Consider the following 20,776-nt stretch of genomic DNA (forward strand, 5'->3'; position numbering starts at 1 on the left):
ATTCTTTTGATTGGACATTGTTGCTGCTACAACCCACAGTGTCTGTCTGGGTAAGTAGTAATTTTTGGTTTCACAGCTAGTGAAATTTTCATATAAATTTACTCTTCTATTTTTTAAAATCTTCCTTGCTATCAAATTTCCATATATCATTATTATTATTATTATTAATTTGAGACAGAGTCTCACTCTATCAACCAGGCTGGAGTGCAGTGGCGCGATCTCAGCTCACTGCAACCTACGTCGCCCGGGTTCAAACAATTCTCGTGCCTCAGCCTCCCAAGTAGCTGGGATTACAGGTGTGTGTCACCATACCTGGCTAAAACTTTTCCATATATATTATATTCAACATAGAAAAGATTGGGAGAAGACACTAAGTCGGTTTTTATTTCAGTAGTCCAGTATTACATGATGAGTCAAGTGAAGAAAAAAAGATAAGGGAGAATAAGCTCAAGATGATTCCAAAGCTTCAGGTCCAGGAAACAGGGGAAATGATAGTGTGAATAAAACATAATGAATCTGAACTAATGATGCTGGTACGTCTAAATGGAGGTGAGAATCACTGAAAAAAAAAAAGACTAGAATCCAGGTGAACCATCAAGGTTGGAGATAGAGGAGAGGTGAGCTTCCCGACAGGGAGCTTAAAGCAAAGGAAAGGAAGAACGTAAGCAACCTAGGACTAGGCACAGGAGACAAGTGATACATAGAATCCCACACACTTACTTGTACTAAATATTAACCTACATGTCCAGTCCTACCCAGTACCTGAGTCAACCTTGAAAAGATAAGAGAGATATCAGAAATTTCACCCTCACCAACAAAGGGGGTTGAGGGAAGAGTGTTGAGGGAGCTATTAGAGAGCATCTAGAACATGTTGGCTTATTTTCTGATTCACCAAAGGTAAGAATCCCAGGCCTCTACAGTCATCAAACTAGCCTTGCCAGGTCCCCACCATGGTTGCCCAATCTGTATGCATGGTTTCTATCCCAGTTCCTACTTCTCATTCCACTTCCCTTCTGGGGTTGAAATGTTACCCTGATATTATTTTATTCTTAGTCCGCCTGGCTGAGGCCCCAGGCTGTTATGTTGCCTATATTCAGTCCCTTCTCACTGACAAATGGACTATTGAATAGGGTCCTCCTTCAAGTCAGAGATCTCCTCTCTCCTCACTCTATCCTCAATTTTAAAGATAAATAATGAGGCCGGGCGCGGTGGCTCAAGCCTGTAATCCCAGCACTTTGGGAGGCCGAGACGGGCGGATCACGAGGTCAGGAGATCGAGACCATCCTGGCTAACACGGTGAAACCCCGTCTCTACTAAAAAATACAAAAAACTAGCCGGGCGAGGTGGCGGGCGCCTGTAGTCCCAGCTACTCGGGAGGCTGAGGCAGGAGAATGGCGTAAACCCGGGAGGCGGAGCTTGCAGTGAGCTGAGATCCGGCCACTGCACTCCAGCCTGGGCGGCAGAGCGAGACTCCGTCTCAAAAAAAAAAAAAAAAAAAAAAAAAAAAAAAAAAAAAAAAGATAAATAATGAAAGTCAGAACTTTCTGCAATGAACCACCCTCATCCACATACCTGTGGATCCTTGGCTATTCGCTCCACTAGAGACGAAGCCACACCCCCTTGGACACTTTGATCTGGCTTATTGGATTTTGGATTGGAGAAATAAGAGAAGGTCCATCCAGGACAGTGTGCTATCTCTAAAGCCAGGAGAAGAGAAATTTTTAGGGTAAGAGCCAGTTTTCAAGCCAATCAGTTCCTGCAGAAAGATGAAAGAGAAGGAAGATGGCCACAGATTGTTAGATTTGGTAAGAAGCAGGTCACAGTAACAGTGGAGGGAGATGATTTCAATCATGTGGTAGACCTAGAAGGCAGATTACAGAGAATTTTATTTTGAATGCTTTTTATAGTACAGAAACTCAGATAAGAAAGATTCAGTCACTATGAAGTCTTTATTTAAGCCTGTCTTTGGATACAAATCACAAAAAATGTTCATAGAAGTTCATCCAATTTTTATAGCTTCTCATCTCCTTCAATTTACTTCTTCCCTTTCTTTATTCTTCCTTCTCTTATCTCTTATATGTCCTACTTACTCCTTCTCATTTTCAGTTACATTCCTAGTCTATCTTAAATAGAGATACAGAGAAAACCTTACTAAAATAACGAAATCTAAAAATAAATAAATAAAATACACGCCAAGTACTTCTGGGGCCAGAATGAAGAAGGGTGCAAGGGAGACTCCATCATCACCCTTAGAAACATGAAAATCTTAATAAACAATGGTAATAGAAAACCGACCTACACAGGCCGGGCACTGTGGCTCACACCTGTAATCCCAGCACTTTGGGAGGCCGAGGTGGGTGGATCACCTGAGATGGGTGGATCACCTGAGGTCAGGAGTTCAAGACCAGCCTGACCAACATGGAGAAACCCCATCTCTACTAAAAATACAAAATTAGTCAGATGTAATAGCTGTAATCCCAGCTACTCAGGGAGGCTGAGGCAGGAGAATCACTTGAACTCAGGAGGCAGAGGTTGCAGTGAGCTGAGATCATGCCATTGCACTCCAGCCTGGGCAACAGAGTGAAACTCCATCTCAAAAAAAAGAAAAAGAAAAAGAAAATTGACCTACACACACAAACACACACTGACCCTTTTTTGCTCTCAGCTGTCCAGTCAGCAGAAATGGAAAGAGCAGACAGGAAGGACAGAGATGAGTCGTAGAGGGTGGGAATATACAATCATTAAGTGAAAGCCATTATCCTCAGGAAGGCTCCAGAGAAGAGGGTAGGTGGCAAGAGCAACAGAATTATCTGGAGAACCTCTGGAATACCCACTTCCCCTTTGCTATGGAGAAACAGGGCATGGCATGCCCCACTTCTTTCTGTTTCAAATGCATTCCCCCTTCTCTAGTGGGTGAGACTCTAGGCAGCCTTTAAGATCTGGTTCAAAATATACCCATTGGATGACACCTTCCCTAACAGAAGCCTTCCTGGGCAGAGTTCACTGCTCCATCCTATGGGCTCTCACAAGACTTGCGCATACATCTAAGACTTGTCCATATGTCTAAGTCTACTCAAAACTTGTATTTGTTAACGTCTATCTGCTGGTCAGAGTTCTCTGACCTCTGTATCCTTGGTGCCTTCTACAGTGCCTGCCACCAAGTAGGTAATTCATAACTGTGTGAGGGAGAAAGAAGAGAAAGAAAAATAAAAAAGAGGGGCAGTGGGGAGAGCAGGATGTGGGAAGAGAGAAAGAGGAAGCACCTGACTACTTTCCCTGGCCAAGAAAAAGGGAAATGGATTTAAAAATAACTCTGGGGGAAAGGGACTGAAAGGGGGAAATGGCTTTTCTAAGTCATGTCTGCTTCTCACTCCTCTGTCTGCCACATCCTCTCACCATGTGAGACCTCAGGCAACAACGGTCTAATTTTCACTCCTGATTCCTCAGTTTGCCCAAAGGGAAAGAAAGAAGCCAGACAGGCTTCTGACTTCTTCCATCCCATCTCCTTAAACCTCAAATCATCTGTTTTTCCACTGTGGGCCTCTCCCTCCTTTGGCCTCTGCCCCCATCATCTTCCCCACACAACACTCCTGCCGCGTGGCCCTGGGGGCCCCGTCAGGCCTCTCATGCCCCTGTGCTGTGCATGTCTATGTGGGAACTTCTGCCTCAAAAGGAAACCAAGAGGTTCTCAGGGGCAGCCTGTGGTGTCTCAGCTGGGAAATGCTAGACCAGGCCTACAAAATTACCTGAGAAAGAAGATTGTTAAGAAGGTTTAGGCATCCCAGGGATGGGAGAGGAGAAAGGAGCAAGTCCTGGGCAAAAAAAAAGGGCTGAACGATTTACAGTCCTTCCTCCCACACTCCTCAAACTCTTTCATGGATGGCCATTCTACATTTTTCCCTTGACCAATGGGTCAGAACCATTTTTCCAACTGTCCTCCCGTGGTCTCTACACTTTGGCTACTGAAGCTTCTTAACTCTCTTTCAAACCAGATGCACTTTCCCTAAGAATCCCTAAGCCTTGTAGAGTTGCTCCCAAGTCTCCTTTCCTTACCTGGCTATTCAGCTGCCTCGCCTTCCCCTATATGTGTTCCCCGGGAGTTCTGGAACCACCATTTCCTCAATGGAGATCATACGTACAAAAGCAGTTTACAATGCACAGTGTAAGAATAAAATACTATCAAGAATAAAGCCTTCTCTTTTCTCTCCCCACAATCTCTGTCCTTCTCTCAGGCTATTTCTTATGCCTTCCTCTCCCCATACACTGTTGCTCCCTCTTCACCCAGCAGGTTTGGTTTGGTGTGGGGTGGGAACTACAGCTATGTGCTGCACAGTGGGCAGTGTCAGGATGCAGGCAGGCATCTCAGCCCGAGGCCTTGGCAGAGTTCCCAGGCAAAGCCATCGGCCCAGGCCAGGACAGTAGGCATGGATAAGGTGGGAGAGTGCGTAAGTACGGTGACTGTAGCCCCCCAGCACCAGTAGCTCCCCCTGCAGCACAGCACCTGCAGCTCCCACATGGGGGGAGGGTAGGGGTGCCAGGTGAGTCCAACTATCAGTCCTTAGTTCATAGGCCTCAAAGCTTAGCAGGTCCCCAGTCTCACCCAGCCCACCTGCCACATACACCCGCCCACCCAATGCAGCCATGACATGGCCAGCCCGAGGTACCCCCATAGGGCTCAGAAATGTCCCTGGCTTCTCAAGTTTGGGGTCATAGTGCAGGAATGAGGCCAGGTATTGGCCAGTCCCACCACAGCCACCGCTCACATACAATTGGCCCTCCAAAATCGCAGCTGCGTGGGCAAAACATGGTGCTGGAAGTGCAGGTGCTGGCCTAAGGGAGAACAGGACACAAGATAAGGCAACTAGCATCTTCGACTCTCCTTCTAGTCCAAGTCTCCTAATCTCTCCCAGATGCCCCCTGCCTGCTCACCTCCAGACGTCGAGCTCAGGGTTGTAGGCCTCCACAGAGTCCAGGGCAACACCATTGTGTCTTCCACCCAGGGCATAAAGTTGTCCATCCAGTGCCACCAACGGGAAAAGGCTTCGAGCCTGGGACAAAGGAGCCATCTCCTCCCAGTCCTCTTGACTGGGCTCCCACCTGGACACAGTAGAACGAGAGAGTGGAAGAGTGACTCTGGGCATCTGTGGTCGGCTAGGCCAGCAATTTCTCTCCCTGCCCACCTTAGGGCCTGCCACACCCTACCCACTCTTGAAGCTTGTACCTGAGAGTTGAAGCCAGGGTGTTGGAGTGACTGTAGAAATCTTGTCCCCCACACACATAGAGTTCACTTCCTGCCAGGCTCGCAGCCCCATGCCGGAAGCGTCCTGGGGCAGGCAGGGCAGGCAACTGCCCCCACTCAACAGTTCGTACCAGTCCCACACCACAGCGGAAGGCCCGGACCCACCACACTGCTTGGGATGGTTGTCTTAGGGCCATGTCTGGTCTAAGCCCATCCCCGCCAATCACTACCAGTGCCCGGTCAGGCTCCCTCCGTCTCTCTTGGCCTGGAACATCAGCCTCTACCATCAGCTGATGCAACAGATCCCGGGTCAGGGGTGGAGGTAGCCCGGCTGCCCGCACCCTCCGCAACTCCCTGGTGGACATGCGGCCAAAGCGGACGCATTGCAGCAGGGCCTTGGCCTCTGACTCCTGGGTCTCAGGGTTGGCAGCTAGCCAACACCGTGCAGCCACAAAGGCCTCAAACTCCTCCTGCACATGGAGCTCATCACTATCCAGGAGCTCAGCCAAGCAGGCAGCTGGTAAAGAAGGGAAAACAGGACACAAGGCTACAGCAGGCAGGTGGGTGAGGAGGTAGTGACGGGCTTTGCTCCAGAGCCTCTCCAACCCAGGGGCTTCAGCCATGGGGAACAGGGCCAGGCAACGGGCAGGGCTGAGGCCCCGTGCCAAGCCTTTCTGACACAAATCCAGACAGGAAGAGCTCTGGTACTGCAAAGCAGCCTGGGCAGCTCTCAGTAGTCCTGGCCACCTTGCCCGCACAACTCCAGAGTAAGCAAAAGAGACGAGAAGTCGCAGGTCCTGGGTGGAGATGGTCCTCAGAGATACCTCTGTGCCCTGGGATTCCCTCATTCCGCTCAGGAGCATGGCCCCAAAGAACTCACTGCCACAAGCCAGGGCGGCTCGGTGCACTGTAGGAGGGGAGAAGAAATAGAGGAGGACTGAAAGTGTTGCAAGACCGATAGGCACTACCCCAACTTGGTACCTCCAACTTTGGCCCTCCAAGCCACCCACTGCTACAGGCCAAACTGTGGTGTGCATCAGAATACCATGGGGTAGTTGTTAAAATGTGGGCTTCAGTGGCTCACTCCCAGAGATTCTGATTCAACGGTTCTGGATGGAGACCCTAGAAATTTGTATTTTAACACTTCAAGTAACCATATGTGATTCTCATGTTAGTGGTCTGAAGACACTTTGATAAACATTGCTTTAGTCTTTTTGGTCAGATCAGTTAGAAAAAGAGTCTTGATGAATCAGGTTGAGAAGAAAGCATTTGCTAGAGGGGCACAAAATAAATGGAAAAGACCAACATGCAACTTATATAGGTCTGTCTATGTTGTGCACAAAATAAAATTCTTTACAATTTCAAGAGCCAAAACTGTAAGCCATTCTGTTAGATTTTGCTGGGAAAGTGGCACCACTCGGGAATGGCCGTAGTCCAACCTCATCAGATTGCTGTCTCCTCTTGCCTAAGATTTAGTGTTTAATGTTTTCCACGTGTTCCAGCTTTTCTCTGCATAACCCTCTCCTGTTCTTGGTATAATTTATAGAATCACGAGATCTGAAACTTGAGACCTTCAGAATAATATAATTCAATTATTCCCTTTAAAATAAGGAAACTGGTTGGGGGTGGGGGCACATGCCTGTAATCCCAGCACTTTGGGAGGCTGAGGTGGGTGGATTACTTGAGGCCAGGAGTTCAAGGCCAGCCTGGCCAACATGGTGAAAGTCCATCTCTACCAAAAATACAAACATTAGCTGAGCATGATGGCAGGTGCCTGTAATCCCAGCTACTTGGAGGCTGAGGCAGGAGAATCGCTTGAACCTGGGAGGCGAGGGTTCAATGAGCTGAGATTGCACCACTGCACTCCAGCCTGGGTGACAGAGCGAGACTCCATCTCTAAATAAATAAATAAATAAATAAATAAATAAATAAATAAAATATGGAAATTGAGTTGAGTCCTAGAGAAAGCATGTGATTTATTTTTCATTTCCATGCAGTGGCTGTCTGGGCAGATCATCTCCATCCACTGTCACTGTTGTCAGGCTGCAATAAGCATGCTTGTGTACCAGTACCTTGGTTATCTGCATGGTCCTCACAACAATGAAACTGTCCTATTAACCTATGCTGTTAAACAATTAGACCTCATACTCAGCATCACCTATGGATTATTCTGGCCAAAATATTTAACTTGAATCTGTTCAACTCTTTAGATCTAAAGTCAAGTTTATAGGAAGTTGAAAGGCTAAAGGAACAATTTAGACAAAACCATGAGGGGAAAAACCATACAAATCAAGAAAATGGAGCATTTTATAAAATAACCAATCTTCTTTTTTTTTTTTTTTTTTTTTTTTTTAGATAGGGTCTTACTCTGTCACCCTGCCTGGAGTGCAGTGGTGCAATCTCGGCTCACTGCAACCTCCACCCACCAGGTTCAAGTGAGTCTCATGCCTCAGCCTCCGGATTAGCTGGGACTACAGGCACACGTTACCATACCTGGCTAATTTTTGTATTTTTAGTAGAGACGGCGTTTCGCCATGTTGGACAGGCTAATCTTGAACTCCTGGCCTCAAGTGATCTGCCTGCCTCGGCCTCCCAAAGTGCTGGGATTATAGGCATGAGCTACTGCACTCGACCCAGGATAACCAATCTTACACGTTATTGTCTTTACCAATCAATATATAAAGTAATTAAAAAAAAGGGGGGGGAGGGAGGACTGTACTAGATTAAAGGAAGCTTAAGAGACATGCAACTGAAAATAGCATAGTCCTTGATTAATTCCTGGGTTGAACAAACTCAATTTAAAAAATGTTTTTTGGTCAATTGGGAAAATATAAATGTGGACTAGGTGATATTAAGAAATTACTGGCCAGGCACAGTGGCTCATGCCTGTAAACCCAGCACTTTGGGAGGTTGAGGCAGGTGGATCACATGAGGTCAGGAGTTCGAGACCAGACCAGCCAACATGGTGAAATCCCGTCTCTACTAAAAATACAAAAATTAGCTGGGCGTGGTGGTGCATGCCTGTAATCACAGTTACTCGGGAGGCTGAGGCAGGAGAATCGCTTGAATCTGGGAGGTGGAGGTTGCAGTGAGCCAAGACCACGCCATTGTACACCAGCCTGGGCGACAGAGCAAGACTCCATCTCAAAAAAAAAAAAAAAAAAAAGGAAAGAAATTACTATTAATTTCGTCGTGCAAGATAAAGGTATTCTGGTTATGAGAAAAAGGCCTCTTTATTTTTTTCCTTTCACACCTAGTCCCACAGAATTGTCCTGTTTTAAAAAGATACATACCCAAATACTTATGAGTAAAATGTCGTAAATTTTCTTTAAACTTCAGCAAAAAATAAAATTAACAGATGAAATAAATATAGTAAAATATTAATTGTTAAATCTGGGTGATGGGTGTTTGAATGTTCATCTTAATATTTTTTGCTTTGTAAAATGCTTCATAACAAAAAGGTGGGGGGTAATGCTGCTAGAAGTCCTTTTAGGCAGGTCACAGAGGGCCAAGCTCTTTAAGAACTCCATGCTGCTTTGACCAACTGACGCATGCGTGCCTCTCCCAAAGGGCAGGTGTTGTTCATATGACTTTCCACTGTCTTTTAAGCAGTAGGTAGTGGCCTGGTGCTTCCCAACCAGTAAACATCAATGACAGATCTCAAATATATATTGTCTGAGAAAATCTGCATTCCTCAAAACAAGCTAAACCATCTCAGCTCCCATATCATCAATCAACCTATAGTTCAGAGTCAACCCTGAAAGGGCTCACAACCACTTGTATTCACCTCTTACTCATTACTATTCCCCAGGATTTTAAGTGACAGATTCCCAACCATTAAGCAGGAATATTTCCTAGGGAAATAAAAGCAGTGATATGAGTTGCTTAAATTCAAAAGCCTAGTGAGAATTTTATGATTATGAAACATTTAAATTCCCTCTCCATCTAGTGCTACCATAAATGAAAATAAAGACTTTTGGAGTAGTTTTCCTTCTAGGAGTCCCAGAAGCACTTTAGTTCCCAGTCACTCCTCTAGTGGACAGTAGCTATGTGACTTTGGACAAGTCTTGGATTCTGATTTCTTCATCAGCAAAGTGTAAGAGCCCAACTAGATAATCTCTAAACTAATCCCTTGTAATTTTAAACTTTCACGTGTCCACATGGCCTAGTGGAAGCAGACTGGATTAGTGATGTAGGCTTGTATCCTGGTTGTCCCAAGTCAACATCTCTGAATTTAATGTTCCTTATCTGCACCTATAGATAATGATATGGACCTTACCAGCTTTCAGTGAAAATTAAAAAGAGATGTCATGTGTAAAAATTTCAGGTACCCAGTGCCTCACTAAATGTTAGTAGACTCTGAATAATACTCAACTTATGCAACCCTACTTAGCTTTCCTGGTGATGAGCAGAGTTAACTTCAAAGTGCCATGACCAGTCCGGGTGCAGTGGCTCATGCATGTAATCCCAGCTGAAACAGGTGGATCACTTGAGGTCAGGAGTTCGAGGCAAGATTGGCCAACCTGGTGAAACCCTGTCTCTACTTAAAAATACAAAAAAAAAAAAATAGGCAGGCATGGTAGCAGGTGCCTGTAATCCCAGCTACTAGGGAGGCTGAGGCAGGAGAATGGCTTGAACCCAGGAGATGTCGGTTGCATTGAGCCAAGATCGTGCCACTGCACTCCAGCCTGGGTGAGAGTGAGATGCTGTCTCAGGAAAAAAAAAAAAAAAAAGCCATAGCCTGGTAACCTTAAACAGTACCAGAGCTTGCTCATTAGCTGCGGACCCATAAGTCAGCCATGGTGTCAAGCACACCAAGGTGAAAGGACACATTGAGTTTTCCACCATGTTCCCCTGGCTTTCCTGTGTCCTGAATGGAAGATGCCAAGAAGGGCTTTTGGTTAATTTCTGTTTGAGTCAATCCGCTTTCTGCTTGTTCTACTGCCATGTATTGTACCCTTAGCTCTAGCCAGCTGGCTGGAGCTTCCTTGTTACTGGACACAGGAAAAGTCAGACAGAGGGTCAGTTTAAATTTGTCAGTGCGCCTAGAAAACAACTTGACTGCGCATGCCCGGCTCTCAGTGGGGCAGGAGTGGCACCAAAGGCCACCCCAGGGAAATTCTGACAGCAGCAGGGATCACGACCATCATGGTGGGGGTCAAACCACCTGCTGCTTGCACACACCATTCCGGTAGCATATGCACCTGCAGTAATTTAATGCCCCACAGGCCCTCACCCCGCAGCTGGCAGCCGCCTGCCTCCAGCTTCAAGTCACACCCGACGCCCTCTCGGTAGAGGAGTTCGATTGCGCGCAGGTTCTCCCTCAGCTCCTCTGCCTGGCTGGGCTTCTTTACACATTCCCCGGCATTTCCAGCCCTCTCGCATGTCCGCTGGGCAGCAGCCTTCACCCGGGGCGCTCCCAGCGCCTCGGCTGCGGCCAGCACATCTCCCTGCGGGGCGGGGCCCAGCACCCCCTCATAGGCAAAGGTCAGCACGGCCTCCCAGCCCCCTGGGGACACCTCGAGGCTGAAGGGGGGCCGCGGACCTCCGCCGCCCAGCAGCCTGTCTCGGAAGAGGCTGCTGATGGCGGCCAGGATCACCCGATGCACCCCGTATACCCGCCCCGCGACTGACACCTCTTCGTCCAGCAACAATCTCTGCTCCCGCAGCCGCTGGGCCTCAGCGAAAAACTGGCTCGGATGCTCCTCGCTGCGCAGCCACTCCGGCTCTGCCGCATCTTCATCTTCTTCCTCTTCCTCTTCTTCCTCTAGGGACAAGGCTGGAAAGGGAAGGTTCTCTGGGACCAGGGGCCTGGAGCCAGGCTCTTCCTGAGGAAAGGAAGGCAAACTGGGGTCCTCGTCGTCGGGGGAAGGAGGCCAGGAGGGGGTTCTCTGGGCGTGCACAGGGAGTCCAAGGCAGTCCTTCTGGACGGGATGAGAGCCACTCTCCAGCTCAGGGGGATGATGGGGGGTGTCCAAGACGCTCATGCCGAGGTTTGCTGGATAGCTGCGGGTGAGCAGAGGCAAGACAGCCTGGCGTCAGAGCTGGACCCAAAGAGGCCAGAGCAACCATGTCTCCAGCCAGTCGAAATGTCAGTCTCTCCCCTGCTCCAACACCCTCCTCCTACCCTAAGCCACATCCCAACACTGGAGTATCTGGGATATACAGGAAAACTATAGGGTACACACGGTGCAGTGAAACATGCAAGAAGCCCTGTAAAGATCCAGTAACCGGGACCACACCCCTCCCCTATTGCCCCCATCCTTTTAGTCACCCTCAGGAGACACCAACATTCCGCTTGCCCTCTCACTTGAGTGCCTGCTGTGCTTGGGGCTGCGTGGCAGCGGGAACTTGCCCACATGGCATCCCACTCAGCCAGTGGCCCCATGGGGCTAATTATAGCCGGTCCTGGCTGGCTAGGCACTTGGCACCGGGTGTCCTAACTCTGACACCCAATCCCCTGGGCTCCCTCCCAGACTAACGTCCCCACCCTTCCACCTGTAGGTCATAGGGGGTGCTGATCTAGGCAAATTAGAAAACCAAGGAGAATGAGGGAATCCGGTGGAATGCGTCCAAGGCCAGAAGGGCTGTGCCACTAGAGTGGGCTGGAAGGGTCAGGCAAAGAGTCTGGACCAGGCTTTGGCTGTTGACTTTTCTGTGCATGATAAAGCTGGGACCCCGCCGGGCATGGTGGTTCTTGACTGTAATCCTAGCACTTTGGGAGGCCAAGGTGGGTGAGTCACTTGAACCCAGGAGTTTGAAACTAGCCTGGGTAACATGATGAAACCCCAGATTTTTTATCTCTACCAAAAAATACAAAACTTAGCTGGATGCAGTGTCTCATGACTGTAGTTGTAGCACTGTGGGAGGCCAAGGCAGATGGATCACTTGAGGCTAGCAGTTGGAGACCAATCTGGGCAACATGGTGAAACCTCATCTCTACAAAAAAATATAAAAATTAGCCAGGCATTGTGGGACACAACTTTAGTCCCAACTTCTTAGGAGGCTGAGGTGGGAGGATCACTTGAGCCCAGGAGGCAGAGGTTGCAGTGAGCCGAGGTCGCACCACTGCACTCCAACTTGGGTGACAGAGCAAAACTCTGTCTCAAAAAAGAAAAAAGCTGGGACGCAGGAGCGAACATAGCCCAGCTTTACCCACAGAGGGCAGAAGAGTGGGGAAAGTGAAGGGCCAGGGGGCAGGGCTACGGACCTAGCTGGCTCACCCCAGCACAGCGCTTCCTGTCTGTCCAGAGGTGGGGTCCAGGGTGAGAGCCTGAAATCCAATCCTGTGTCTTTGGAAAAGTCTGGGGAATTCTAACTCTTATCTTGGTGCTGGGATCAGAACCAGACAGTGGAAGGTGTGCTTGATCTGCATGCTGTGAGGACCAGAGTCCTGGACTAGATGGGCTATGGACATGCAGGTATTCCATTTGAGCCAGACGGTAACAGCCATTCCTTCTCCTTCCGAGACAACACTTCCTTTCTCATCCTGAGGCCAAGTGCTTAACTAAAGCCCCTAAAAGCCGTGCAATCACTTTGTGCCGCAGTTTTGAATGTCATCTTGCGGAAAGGATTTAGGGAAAGGTGCAGTGACACACTTCCTCTCCCTTCTCTTGGGGAGGCAGGACAGGCCAAGGGCTCCTACTTCCTGGCCTATAAAATGTCTGGTCCAGGCTGGATAGGTTGACTCCACAGGCAGACTTAATAATGGAAGGAGGCACAACTGTTCCTTGTGATTCAGATGAAAGGGCTCATGTGGAGGGCAGGGTAGGGTGGGAAAGTGGGCTGACCTGCACAGCACCCCCTCCTACTTTCAGAGCTGTCTCCATTTCCCCTTTTGTGGCCTGGGTACCTCGGCAACTCCGAGTAGCTAGCATTCCCTGGGTGAGCCTAGCCAGCAGGTGCACTCCCCAAAATGGTTCTACTGAGAGGCAGTTTATGGTTATCCTGGTCAGCAAATGGGGAGATAGTGTCCAGGATCTGCACCCTCTTTCCCAGTTCAGACATTTCTAATGCCTCTCATGGTGTCCCCAGAGCAAGACAATGTGGCCAGCATCTTGACCCCCAACCAGGAGCTGGAGGAACTGCAATCTGGTGGAGACATATCCCAAGCCAGCCTCTGCTCACCACTTGCTTACAAGGACAAGGACACCGGACCCTGCTACGAGTTCTATCCCAACTCTGTAGTCCTGGGATGGCTCCATACAGCTTGGTAAGACCCAGGCCCCACAGTGAACTCCTGAAGGTAGGACAAAATCTGCATGTGGGCTACCACCACCCTTCATGTAGCTCTGGGACTGCCCTCCAGGTCCATCAGCTGTCCTCCTGGTTGCAGACACGCTGGCTAGCGAGGGGTCTTGGCATCTCAGTTATGTATGTGCTATCTCAGCCATGAAGTAGCGCCACGTCCACCTCAAGAGGAACCCCACACCCAGCCACACTCCCCAGATGATCTGGAGAATTCTGGAGCCAAAACCGGAAAGGCCCCAGTGCACTTCAGCTGGGTCACAGGAGCCATGGTAATGGATTGGCACTCATGGTTCCCTAAGTCTGGGGATCTAGGCAGGCGAGAACTTTTTGCTCCAGGGGAGTTTTTGGGAAGTACCTCTGAAGAACGGGGCAAGGGCTGGGGTTCACACTGGAGACTGTGACCCCTCCCTTACCACCCTGCTCCCTGGATTTACTGTGTGCTCAACATCTGGGGCATCATTCTCTACCTGCAGCTGCCTTGGATCGCTGCTCAGGCCGGCACAGGTATGAGCTCAGAGCTCTCCTGGGCAGTAGGAAGGGATGTACATGTATGAACAAATTCCCATCCTCACCCCAAGGCTCACATGGCTCATCGTCCTTAGTCATACCGTCACTGGGTTGTCTTACCTCAGCCATCTCCAGTAACGGCAAAGTCAAGGCTGGTGAGTCTGTAGTGACTCCCGCTCCTCCCTTCATGTTTCCCCATCCCTCATATCTGTTAATGAATTGTATGGTGTTCTCCGATGACCACATTTGGTCATTTCCTCACTCCCCCAACCCCTACTATACAAACACTTTCATTTCCCCTTTTGGTACTGTTGGTACCTAGATAGCCCTACTGCTTTGGGATGGGGTTTTCTTCCCATGAAACAATGGGTATCGTCAATCTCATTTCCAGGCTCCTGTATGATTCAAGATGCTTCAGAAAATAGGACTGACATGGGTGTGCAGAATGGGAGCTGCCTGGGTGCAAAGTGCCAGTATAGCTGGGATTTCAGCAGTTGTTGAGAGCAAGGCTCCTGCCTCTATGGGCTCTCTAATCACTACGAGGTGGGTGAACCAGAGCAGAAATGTAGAGAGAGAAACCTTGTCCATTGCCTGGCATAGCATAGATGTTTATTAATTTGAATGGGGCAAAACCTTCAAAGATGCAGATCAATTTTAATAAGTCTGGGAAAACTAGGTGAAAATATGGGTAGAATGCATTACTTTGGAAATGCATTGATTTTTACCTCTGTCTGCCCTTTACCTCAGGCCATGAACGTGGTGTCTGCCTTTAGCCCTCTGACATCTGCTGGAATCTTGAGTGCCGCTCTGTTCTGTGTCCTTTCCTGCTTTGTTTCAGCCCCTAATATCTTCCAGGCTAGTTGAGATCTTAGCAAGAGGCTTGCAAGAGAAAGGAGAGAATGTCCGTAGACATGGTCATGCCACGTGTATAATTTTTGAGGAGGAGGGGCAAAAGAGGGCTCAGTTCTCAGCAACCAGGAGTTAGATGGTAACTTCGGGAGATGGAGATGACTGTAGCTGGCTAGCATTTAAAGAGATAATCCAAGCCCACGTAGCAAAATTCAAAGTCTGCCTGTAAATCAAGGGAAAATGTGGGGAAGGTGTCACTCTTTTTTTTTTTTTTTTTTTTTTTTTTGAGACAGATTCTTACTCTGTCATGCAGGCTGGAGGGCAATGGCATGGTCTAGGCTCACTGCAACTTTCGCCTCCCAGGTTCAAGCAATTCTCCTGCCTCAGCTTCCCAAGGACAGACATGTGCCACCACACCCGGCTAATTTTTGTATTTTTAGTAGAGATGGGGTTTCACTATGTCAGCCAGGCTGGTCTCGAACTCCTGACCTCGTGATCTGCCCGCCTTAGCCTCCTAAAGTGCTAGGATTACAGGCCTGAGCTCCCGTGCCCAGCCCAGTGTCACCCTTTTATCTACCTCCCCACTCTCAGTTTTTCCCCTCCCTCATTCCCAGGGATCTTACACACCCTACTCCCCCTATTCCTATGCTTTCTGCCTCTGACCCCTAAACTCCCTTGACTTCTGTCTATGCTCCCCACTGTCCTGCCTCTTTACAGGAAGAGAGGGCTCTCATTCTCCCACTTCCTGGGACCCTCCCCTGTTGAACGCCACGACCTCTTGCAGCAGCTGTGCCAGGATAAACCACACCGAGTCACTGGCTTTTGGGAAAGGCCATGGCAAGAACCACGAGCCTCTGTGGGGCTATCTGCTCACCTTCCTCATTGCTGTAGGTTTCATCCTTATCGGTGAGTACTCCCCACCCCACCCTCCACACCAGGCTCTATTAATCACCATTCCTCTCATGCCCTTCCCAGCCCTACCTCTGGCTTCTAGGACCTGATCCTAAAACCTCTTTTCTATCTCTGTTTTCCTGAAAGTGGATGAAAATGTCTCCTAACCTTGCAGTAGTAGGGGTGGTATGTGGGGGGCTGGGGGGGGGGGAGGCGGGGCTGGAGTGAGGAGTAAGAAGGGAATAGAGAGAATGGAGAAAGTAATAAAACAATGTCCTGGACTTCTAGACCTGGATCTTATGTCATTAGTGTGGAGACTCACTCCTGACCTTTCATTTTCCCCAAAGCTGAGCTGAATATCATTGCCAGCTTCCTCCTCTGCTTCCTCATCAACTTTGGCTGTTTCTATGTCTCCTTTACCTGGTTGCCTGGTTAGCGTGGGCAGGTGTTGACGTAAGGTCCAGGTCTGGAAAGACCTGGGGAGTTGGGAGAGCATCCTTGGGGTACATGAGTGGGTGGTGGTCCCCTGCAGGCTGGTGCCCTTCCTTCTGCAGGTAAAGTCCCTGGGTCTCTCTCCTGGGCTCTCTGCTCTGCCTGCTCATCATGTTCCTCCTCACACGGCGGGCAACACTGATTACTGTGATGCTTACCCTTCTGCTGTTATATGACCTACAAAACCTGGTGAGTGAGTAGGCGGGTGGGTAGGGAGTCAGGAAGTGAGTTACAACAGGAGACTGACCCCCACAAGAAGCCCAGAACTACGAAGAGTAAAATCTGTTTCTTCTTCTACCTGACGATTGATGCGCCACCCCTAATCCTTCTGCACCACCCCTTCCTCTGCACAGTTGTGAACTGGGGCTCTTCAGCCCAGGCAGACACCTACCACATGGCACTGTCCTACTCAGTGAGCCTCACCAATGTGCAAGATCACATTAAGAACTTACAGTAAGGAAGTCTCTAGACGAGAGATTGAAAATGGTGGCCTATGGATGGAATCTTGCCCGGAAATGAGTTTTCTGATTGCACAGCATTTACAATTTTTAAAATAAACTGCCAACATTTAAGATCCAGGCATCTGCTAATCCTGGGTCTCCAACCCACATGACACAGTTAGCTGGGGCCGAGTAGCTCCTGTCCCATGGGATAAGTCTGGTGCTCTCCAGTTTGCCACAGTTCCCACTTGGTCCACTCCATTCTTTAATACTACGACTGGTTCTTGCAGACTTTTGGCTTTTTTGGGAAAGGCCATGGCAAGAACCATGAACCTCTGCAGGGCTATCTGCTCAGACACAGAAGGAAACTAGCTTCCTGAAATCTGGGAGGGGTAGTGGAGAAAAAGGAAGTCTTCTTGTCACCCCTCACCCAACATACCATATCCCCTTCCTTCCTTTTTGCTTCTCCTTTCAGGTCTCGCGTTTGAACCAACTGAAGTCCAATGTGCTGGTCTTGGGATATAAGCAAAATTGGCAGAAAGGGCCTATATCTACCATGGAGTACTACATAGGCATTCTACTGTGAATGTGAGTTAGAGAAGAGTGAGATGGGCATAGAAATGGTCAGGAACTAGAAAGAAGAGGAAATATAATTGTAGTGAAAGCCTTGTTCCCAACAGCTGCCCAGCAGTGCCTGTGTCCCCAGGAAAGAGACCCCAACCCCTTCATCTCTTCCTCCTTTATCTCCTTTTCTCTCCTCTCCATAAAGTGATGTCTTTGACTACAACTATGGCATAGGCCTCATAAGGATGCCAGGAGGGTTAAGCCTGGCTACTCAACACCAAGCTCAAGGTGAGTGAAAACAAGTGGGCCTAAGAGAAGGATGTGGTGTGGGAGGTATAGAAATTGGCTCTCAAAGACAGTCTGGGAGGCAAATGAACTCATCTAGAGTTACCAAGACCTAAGACTGAATAGAATTGCGTACCAGGATGTGAGAGGAATGAATTTTACTTAAGGTTTAGTTCTCCTGAAATTTTTAGGGTGGGGGAAAGCTTTAAAGGTATCTTCTAAATTCAGGTGGGAGAAATTTGGATCAAAAGATACAACACAGCAGGGTGAGCTGGAGTGTGGTCAGGAAGGGCTATGGCCCAATTCTAGAGAAGGGTTTCTGGCACTACCCCAATTCTAATAATATTACACACCTTACCAGTTTACAATGGGCATACTTCACAAAAAGGTAACATTATGTTATACCCCCACTTTTCCCAGTAAACCCACCATATTTGGATGTCATAGGGATGGATACTTAGCAGGAAGGAGACCAATCCTAAAACATGTCCTGTTTTAGGAAAAACAGAGTTGTAGAGTGGGTTAGAGAAGCAGGCACCAAGGAAAATAAAAAGGGAATGTGGTTAGTCAATGTGGAGAGAAGCCACATGACATTTTTCTGGGATAGCAATAATTCTCTTAGGGAAGGAGAGGTATCATACTGAATTAGGAGCAATTGCTCAGCTGGATAAGGATAAGGAGTTTGTCTCATTCTTTTCTTCTCTTTTCTCAGACAGCATCCTTACTCCAGCAGCCTCAATGTTCCAGTCCAAGCAGGGCCGGAGGGCAGTGGACGTGTACTGGCTTGGTGATGATGAAGGTAAGGACTCCATGGCTCCCCAGGAAGTCCCAAGTTCTCCAAGTTCCAGGGAGAATAGGAAAGGGAAGATAGTGACATATAAACCAGAAAGGATTAGAAAGTGAACTCTGCATTTACCAAGGACCCAATATTCTCCTCCCACCTCAGAGGACAACTGTGATGTTTAAAGGCCAACAGAAAAGTCAGTGTTGCTGGAGCAGAGCAAACAAGGAATTGAGTAGCAGATGAAAGTGGTAAGCAGGGAAGGGCAGAGTGGATCATAGACAGTCTCACAGGCCTTTAGAAAGACTCTGGTTTTTCTTTTGAATTAAGAAAACACCGAGGGTTTTGAGCAGAAGAGTAACATGATCTGGCTTCCATGCTAACACTATTCACTCTGGCTGCTATGTGGAGAATTGACTCTTAAGTTGGCAATGATAAAAGGAGAAAGACCAGCTACTACAATAATCTTGAAGACACATAATTCTGGCTTGCTCTACAGTGGCAGCAGTGGAAGTGAGGAGAAATGGAATTCTGGATATATTTTGAAGGTAGAACCAAGAGGATTTGATTAATTGGAGAAGAAAGGAAACTGACACAGATACTTCGACATGAACAACTAGAAGAATGGAGTTGTTAACAGAAACAAGAAAGACTACAGGACTAAGCTGGGGAAAGAATAAGTGCAATTTTGAATATGTTAAATTTGAGATCCTTATTAAGCATCCAAGTGGAGGTGCCAATGGGCAGCTAGGTATTTAGGATAGAAGTCTAGGTTGGAACTATAACTGGGAGTAACCCCCATCAAAATGATTTTAATGTATACAACTAGATGAAGTCACTGCAGGTGTAGGTGTAAAGAGGGCAGTCTGAGGACTAAACTCTGTGGAGATGAGGAGAAACTAGCAAAGGAGATTAAGAAAGGGCAGTCAGTAAGCTAGGAGGCAGACCAAAGAATGCATCCTAAAGCCAAGTAAGGAAACTTTTCAAAGAGGGAGTGCCAAATGCTGCCGACAGCTTCTGAGGATGAAGAATACACCATTACATTTAGCTATGTGCAAGTCATTAGTGACTGTGATAAGAATAGTTTTGGTGGAGATTTAATAGGGAACTGGTGGAGAGAAATCGAAGACAAGTCTTTCTAAGTTTTGCTGTAATGTGGAACAGAAAAATGGGAAGCAGCTGGAAGGGCAAATGGGGCGAAGTGGGCATTATTTGTAAAATGAGGAAAACAGTGGCGTATTTGTGTGCTAATGGCAAGATTCAGGAGAGAAGAAAATACTGACTCTCCGGGAAAAGAGGGAGAATTATCCCTGTTTTTGAGAGTCTCGCTCTGTTACCCAGGCTGGCATGCAGTGGCACAATCTTGGCTCACTGCAACCTCCGCCTCCTGGGTTCAAGTGATCCTCGTACCCGAGTAGTTGGGATCACAGGCATGCGACACCATGCCAGCTGATTTTTTGTATTTTTAGTAGAGGGATTTCACCATGCTGGTCAGGCTGGTCTTGAACTCCTGGCCTCAAGTAATCCACCTGCCTTGGCCTCCCAGTGCTGGGATTACAGGCGTGAGCCACTGCACCCAGCCCTGACTTTTAATCAGCAAAATACCCTCCTATCCACAGTGACAATCCAGTGTCCTCTGAGAAGCAAAATCAGCTCTGGTTGAGAACCACTGGTTTATGGTAACAGGAAGGCAGAGTACATGGGTACAGATGCTAGAAGGTGGTTAGTTTCAGGGGCAGAAGCCTGTAAATGTATACCGATTGCTTCTATTTTCTTACTGAAATACGAACTAAGGTAAGAGTCAGAACAGGAGGAGATGTTAAGAGATTTGAGGGGTCAGAAGGTATGAAACAGTCACCAGAGAAGAGGGCAAGTGAAAGGACTAGAGAGATGGAATATTTCTGGGTGGCATAAAGGACCCCCATTTTAGTGTCATGGTCATAAGTTTAAAGTAAGATCAGTCAGCATGGCTATTTTTTACTAGCCCTTTCAGCTGCATGGGTCTAAAGTAGGCAATGAGTTGAATATGACAAAAGCAAAAAAAACGAAGGGAAATGAGGCGGATTCTGTTGGATTTATCATATTAAAGAAAATGAACTGGAAAGACAGGAGGTGGTGGTAGTAGAGAGTGGGATGTCTGAAACTGAGATGTGGAAGATCTGCAGCTCTAGAACATGACCAAGGAAATAAGTGGCTATTAGTATGATCTACCTGAATATTGAAATCATCAAGATTTATGACAAGAGTGGTGTTCATGTGGTAGTTTGTTTCAAAGCAGAAGGGTACTAGGGATGAGGGACAATGGTCTGGAAACAGTATGAGGAAAAATGAGGACACGTGCACCACCCCCAGGCCCAGTGTACAATGGGTGTGGAAGGGAAAACACCACCTTAGGAGAAGCAGAGTCCTCATAAGAAACCAAGTCTGGAGAGCATAAATGTGAAGGAACATTCAGAGAAGAGGTTGAGGATACAGAGA

General features: G+C 47.9%; 1 protein-coding gene and 2 long non-coding RNA genes across 7 annotated transcripts; 1 reads left to right on the forward strand and 2 right to left on the reverse strand.

Moving 5' to 3' along the window:
• Positions 1-1,930: 1,930 nt before the first annotated feature.
• KLHL33 (kelch like family member 33) lies at positions 1,931-15,068 on the reverse strand. 5 transcript variants are annotated; one of them, XM_015143208.3, is made up of 5 exons: positions 14,739-15,068; positions 10,476-11,245; positions 5,222-6,146; positions 4,930-5,097; positions 1,931-4,830 (listed from the first exon to the last, which is right to left on the reverse strand). In XM_015143208.3, exons 2-5 carry the CDS (start codon positions 11,224-11,226, stop codon positions 4,278-4,280), a joined length of 2,397 nt encoding a protein of 798 aa, XP_014998694.3. In that variant the 5' UTR covers positions 11,227-11,245; positions 14,739-15,068; the 3' UTR covers positions 1,931-4,277. The 5 variants fall into 5 exon arrangements, with proteins under 5 accessions (XP_014998694.3, XP_028707189.2, XP_014998695.3 ...); XM_028851356.2 differs by lacking the exon at positions 14,739-15,068 and adding an exon at positions 11,550-11,628; XM_015143209.3 differs by lacking the exon at positions 14,739-15,068 and adding an exon at positions 11,514-11,626.
• LOC144330141 (uncharacterized) lies at positions 1,931-20,722 on the reverse strand. Its single transcript, XR_013396041.1, has 2 exons — positions 19,828-20,722; positions 1,931-2,409 (listed from the first exon to the last, which is right to left on the reverse strand). It is a non-coding gene; the product is annotated as an uncharacterized LOC144330141 (long non-coding RNA).
• Positions 13,271-18,316, forward strand: LOC114679523 (uncharacterized). Its single transcript, XR_013396040.1, has 5 exons — positions 13,271-13,451; positions 15,563-15,751; positions 16,291-16,417; positions 17,144-17,520; positions 18,230-18,316. It is a non-coding gene; the product is annotated as an uncharacterized LOC114679523 (long non-coding RNA).
• Positions 20,723-20,776: the final 54 nt, after the last annotated feature.

Source organism: Macaca mulatta, chromosome 7, assembly GCF_049350105.2.
Source record: "Macaca mulatta isolate MMU2019108-1 chromosome 7, T2T-MMU8v2.0, whole genome shotgun sequence".
Taxonomy (NCBI): domain Eukaryota; kingdom Metazoa; phylum Chordata; class Mammalia; order Primates; family Cercopithecidae; genus Macaca; species Macaca mulatta.

Bases quoted from the DNA above. Each gene is read 5' to 3' on its own strand.
- KLHL33 (XM_028851356.2), bottom strand. From the start codon at position 11,605: ATGCCATGTGGGCAAGTTCCCGCTGCCACGCAGCCCCAAGCACAGCAG. The intron at 11,246-11,549 runs GTGAGAGGGCAA...GCTCACCCGCAG, and splicing joins CAAGCACAGCAGGCACTCAA to CTATCCAGCAAACCTCGGCA. The intron at 5,098-5,221 runs GTACAAGCTTCA...TACTGTGTCCAG, and splicing joins ACCCTGGCTTCAACTCTCAG to GTGGGAGCCCAGTCAAGAGG.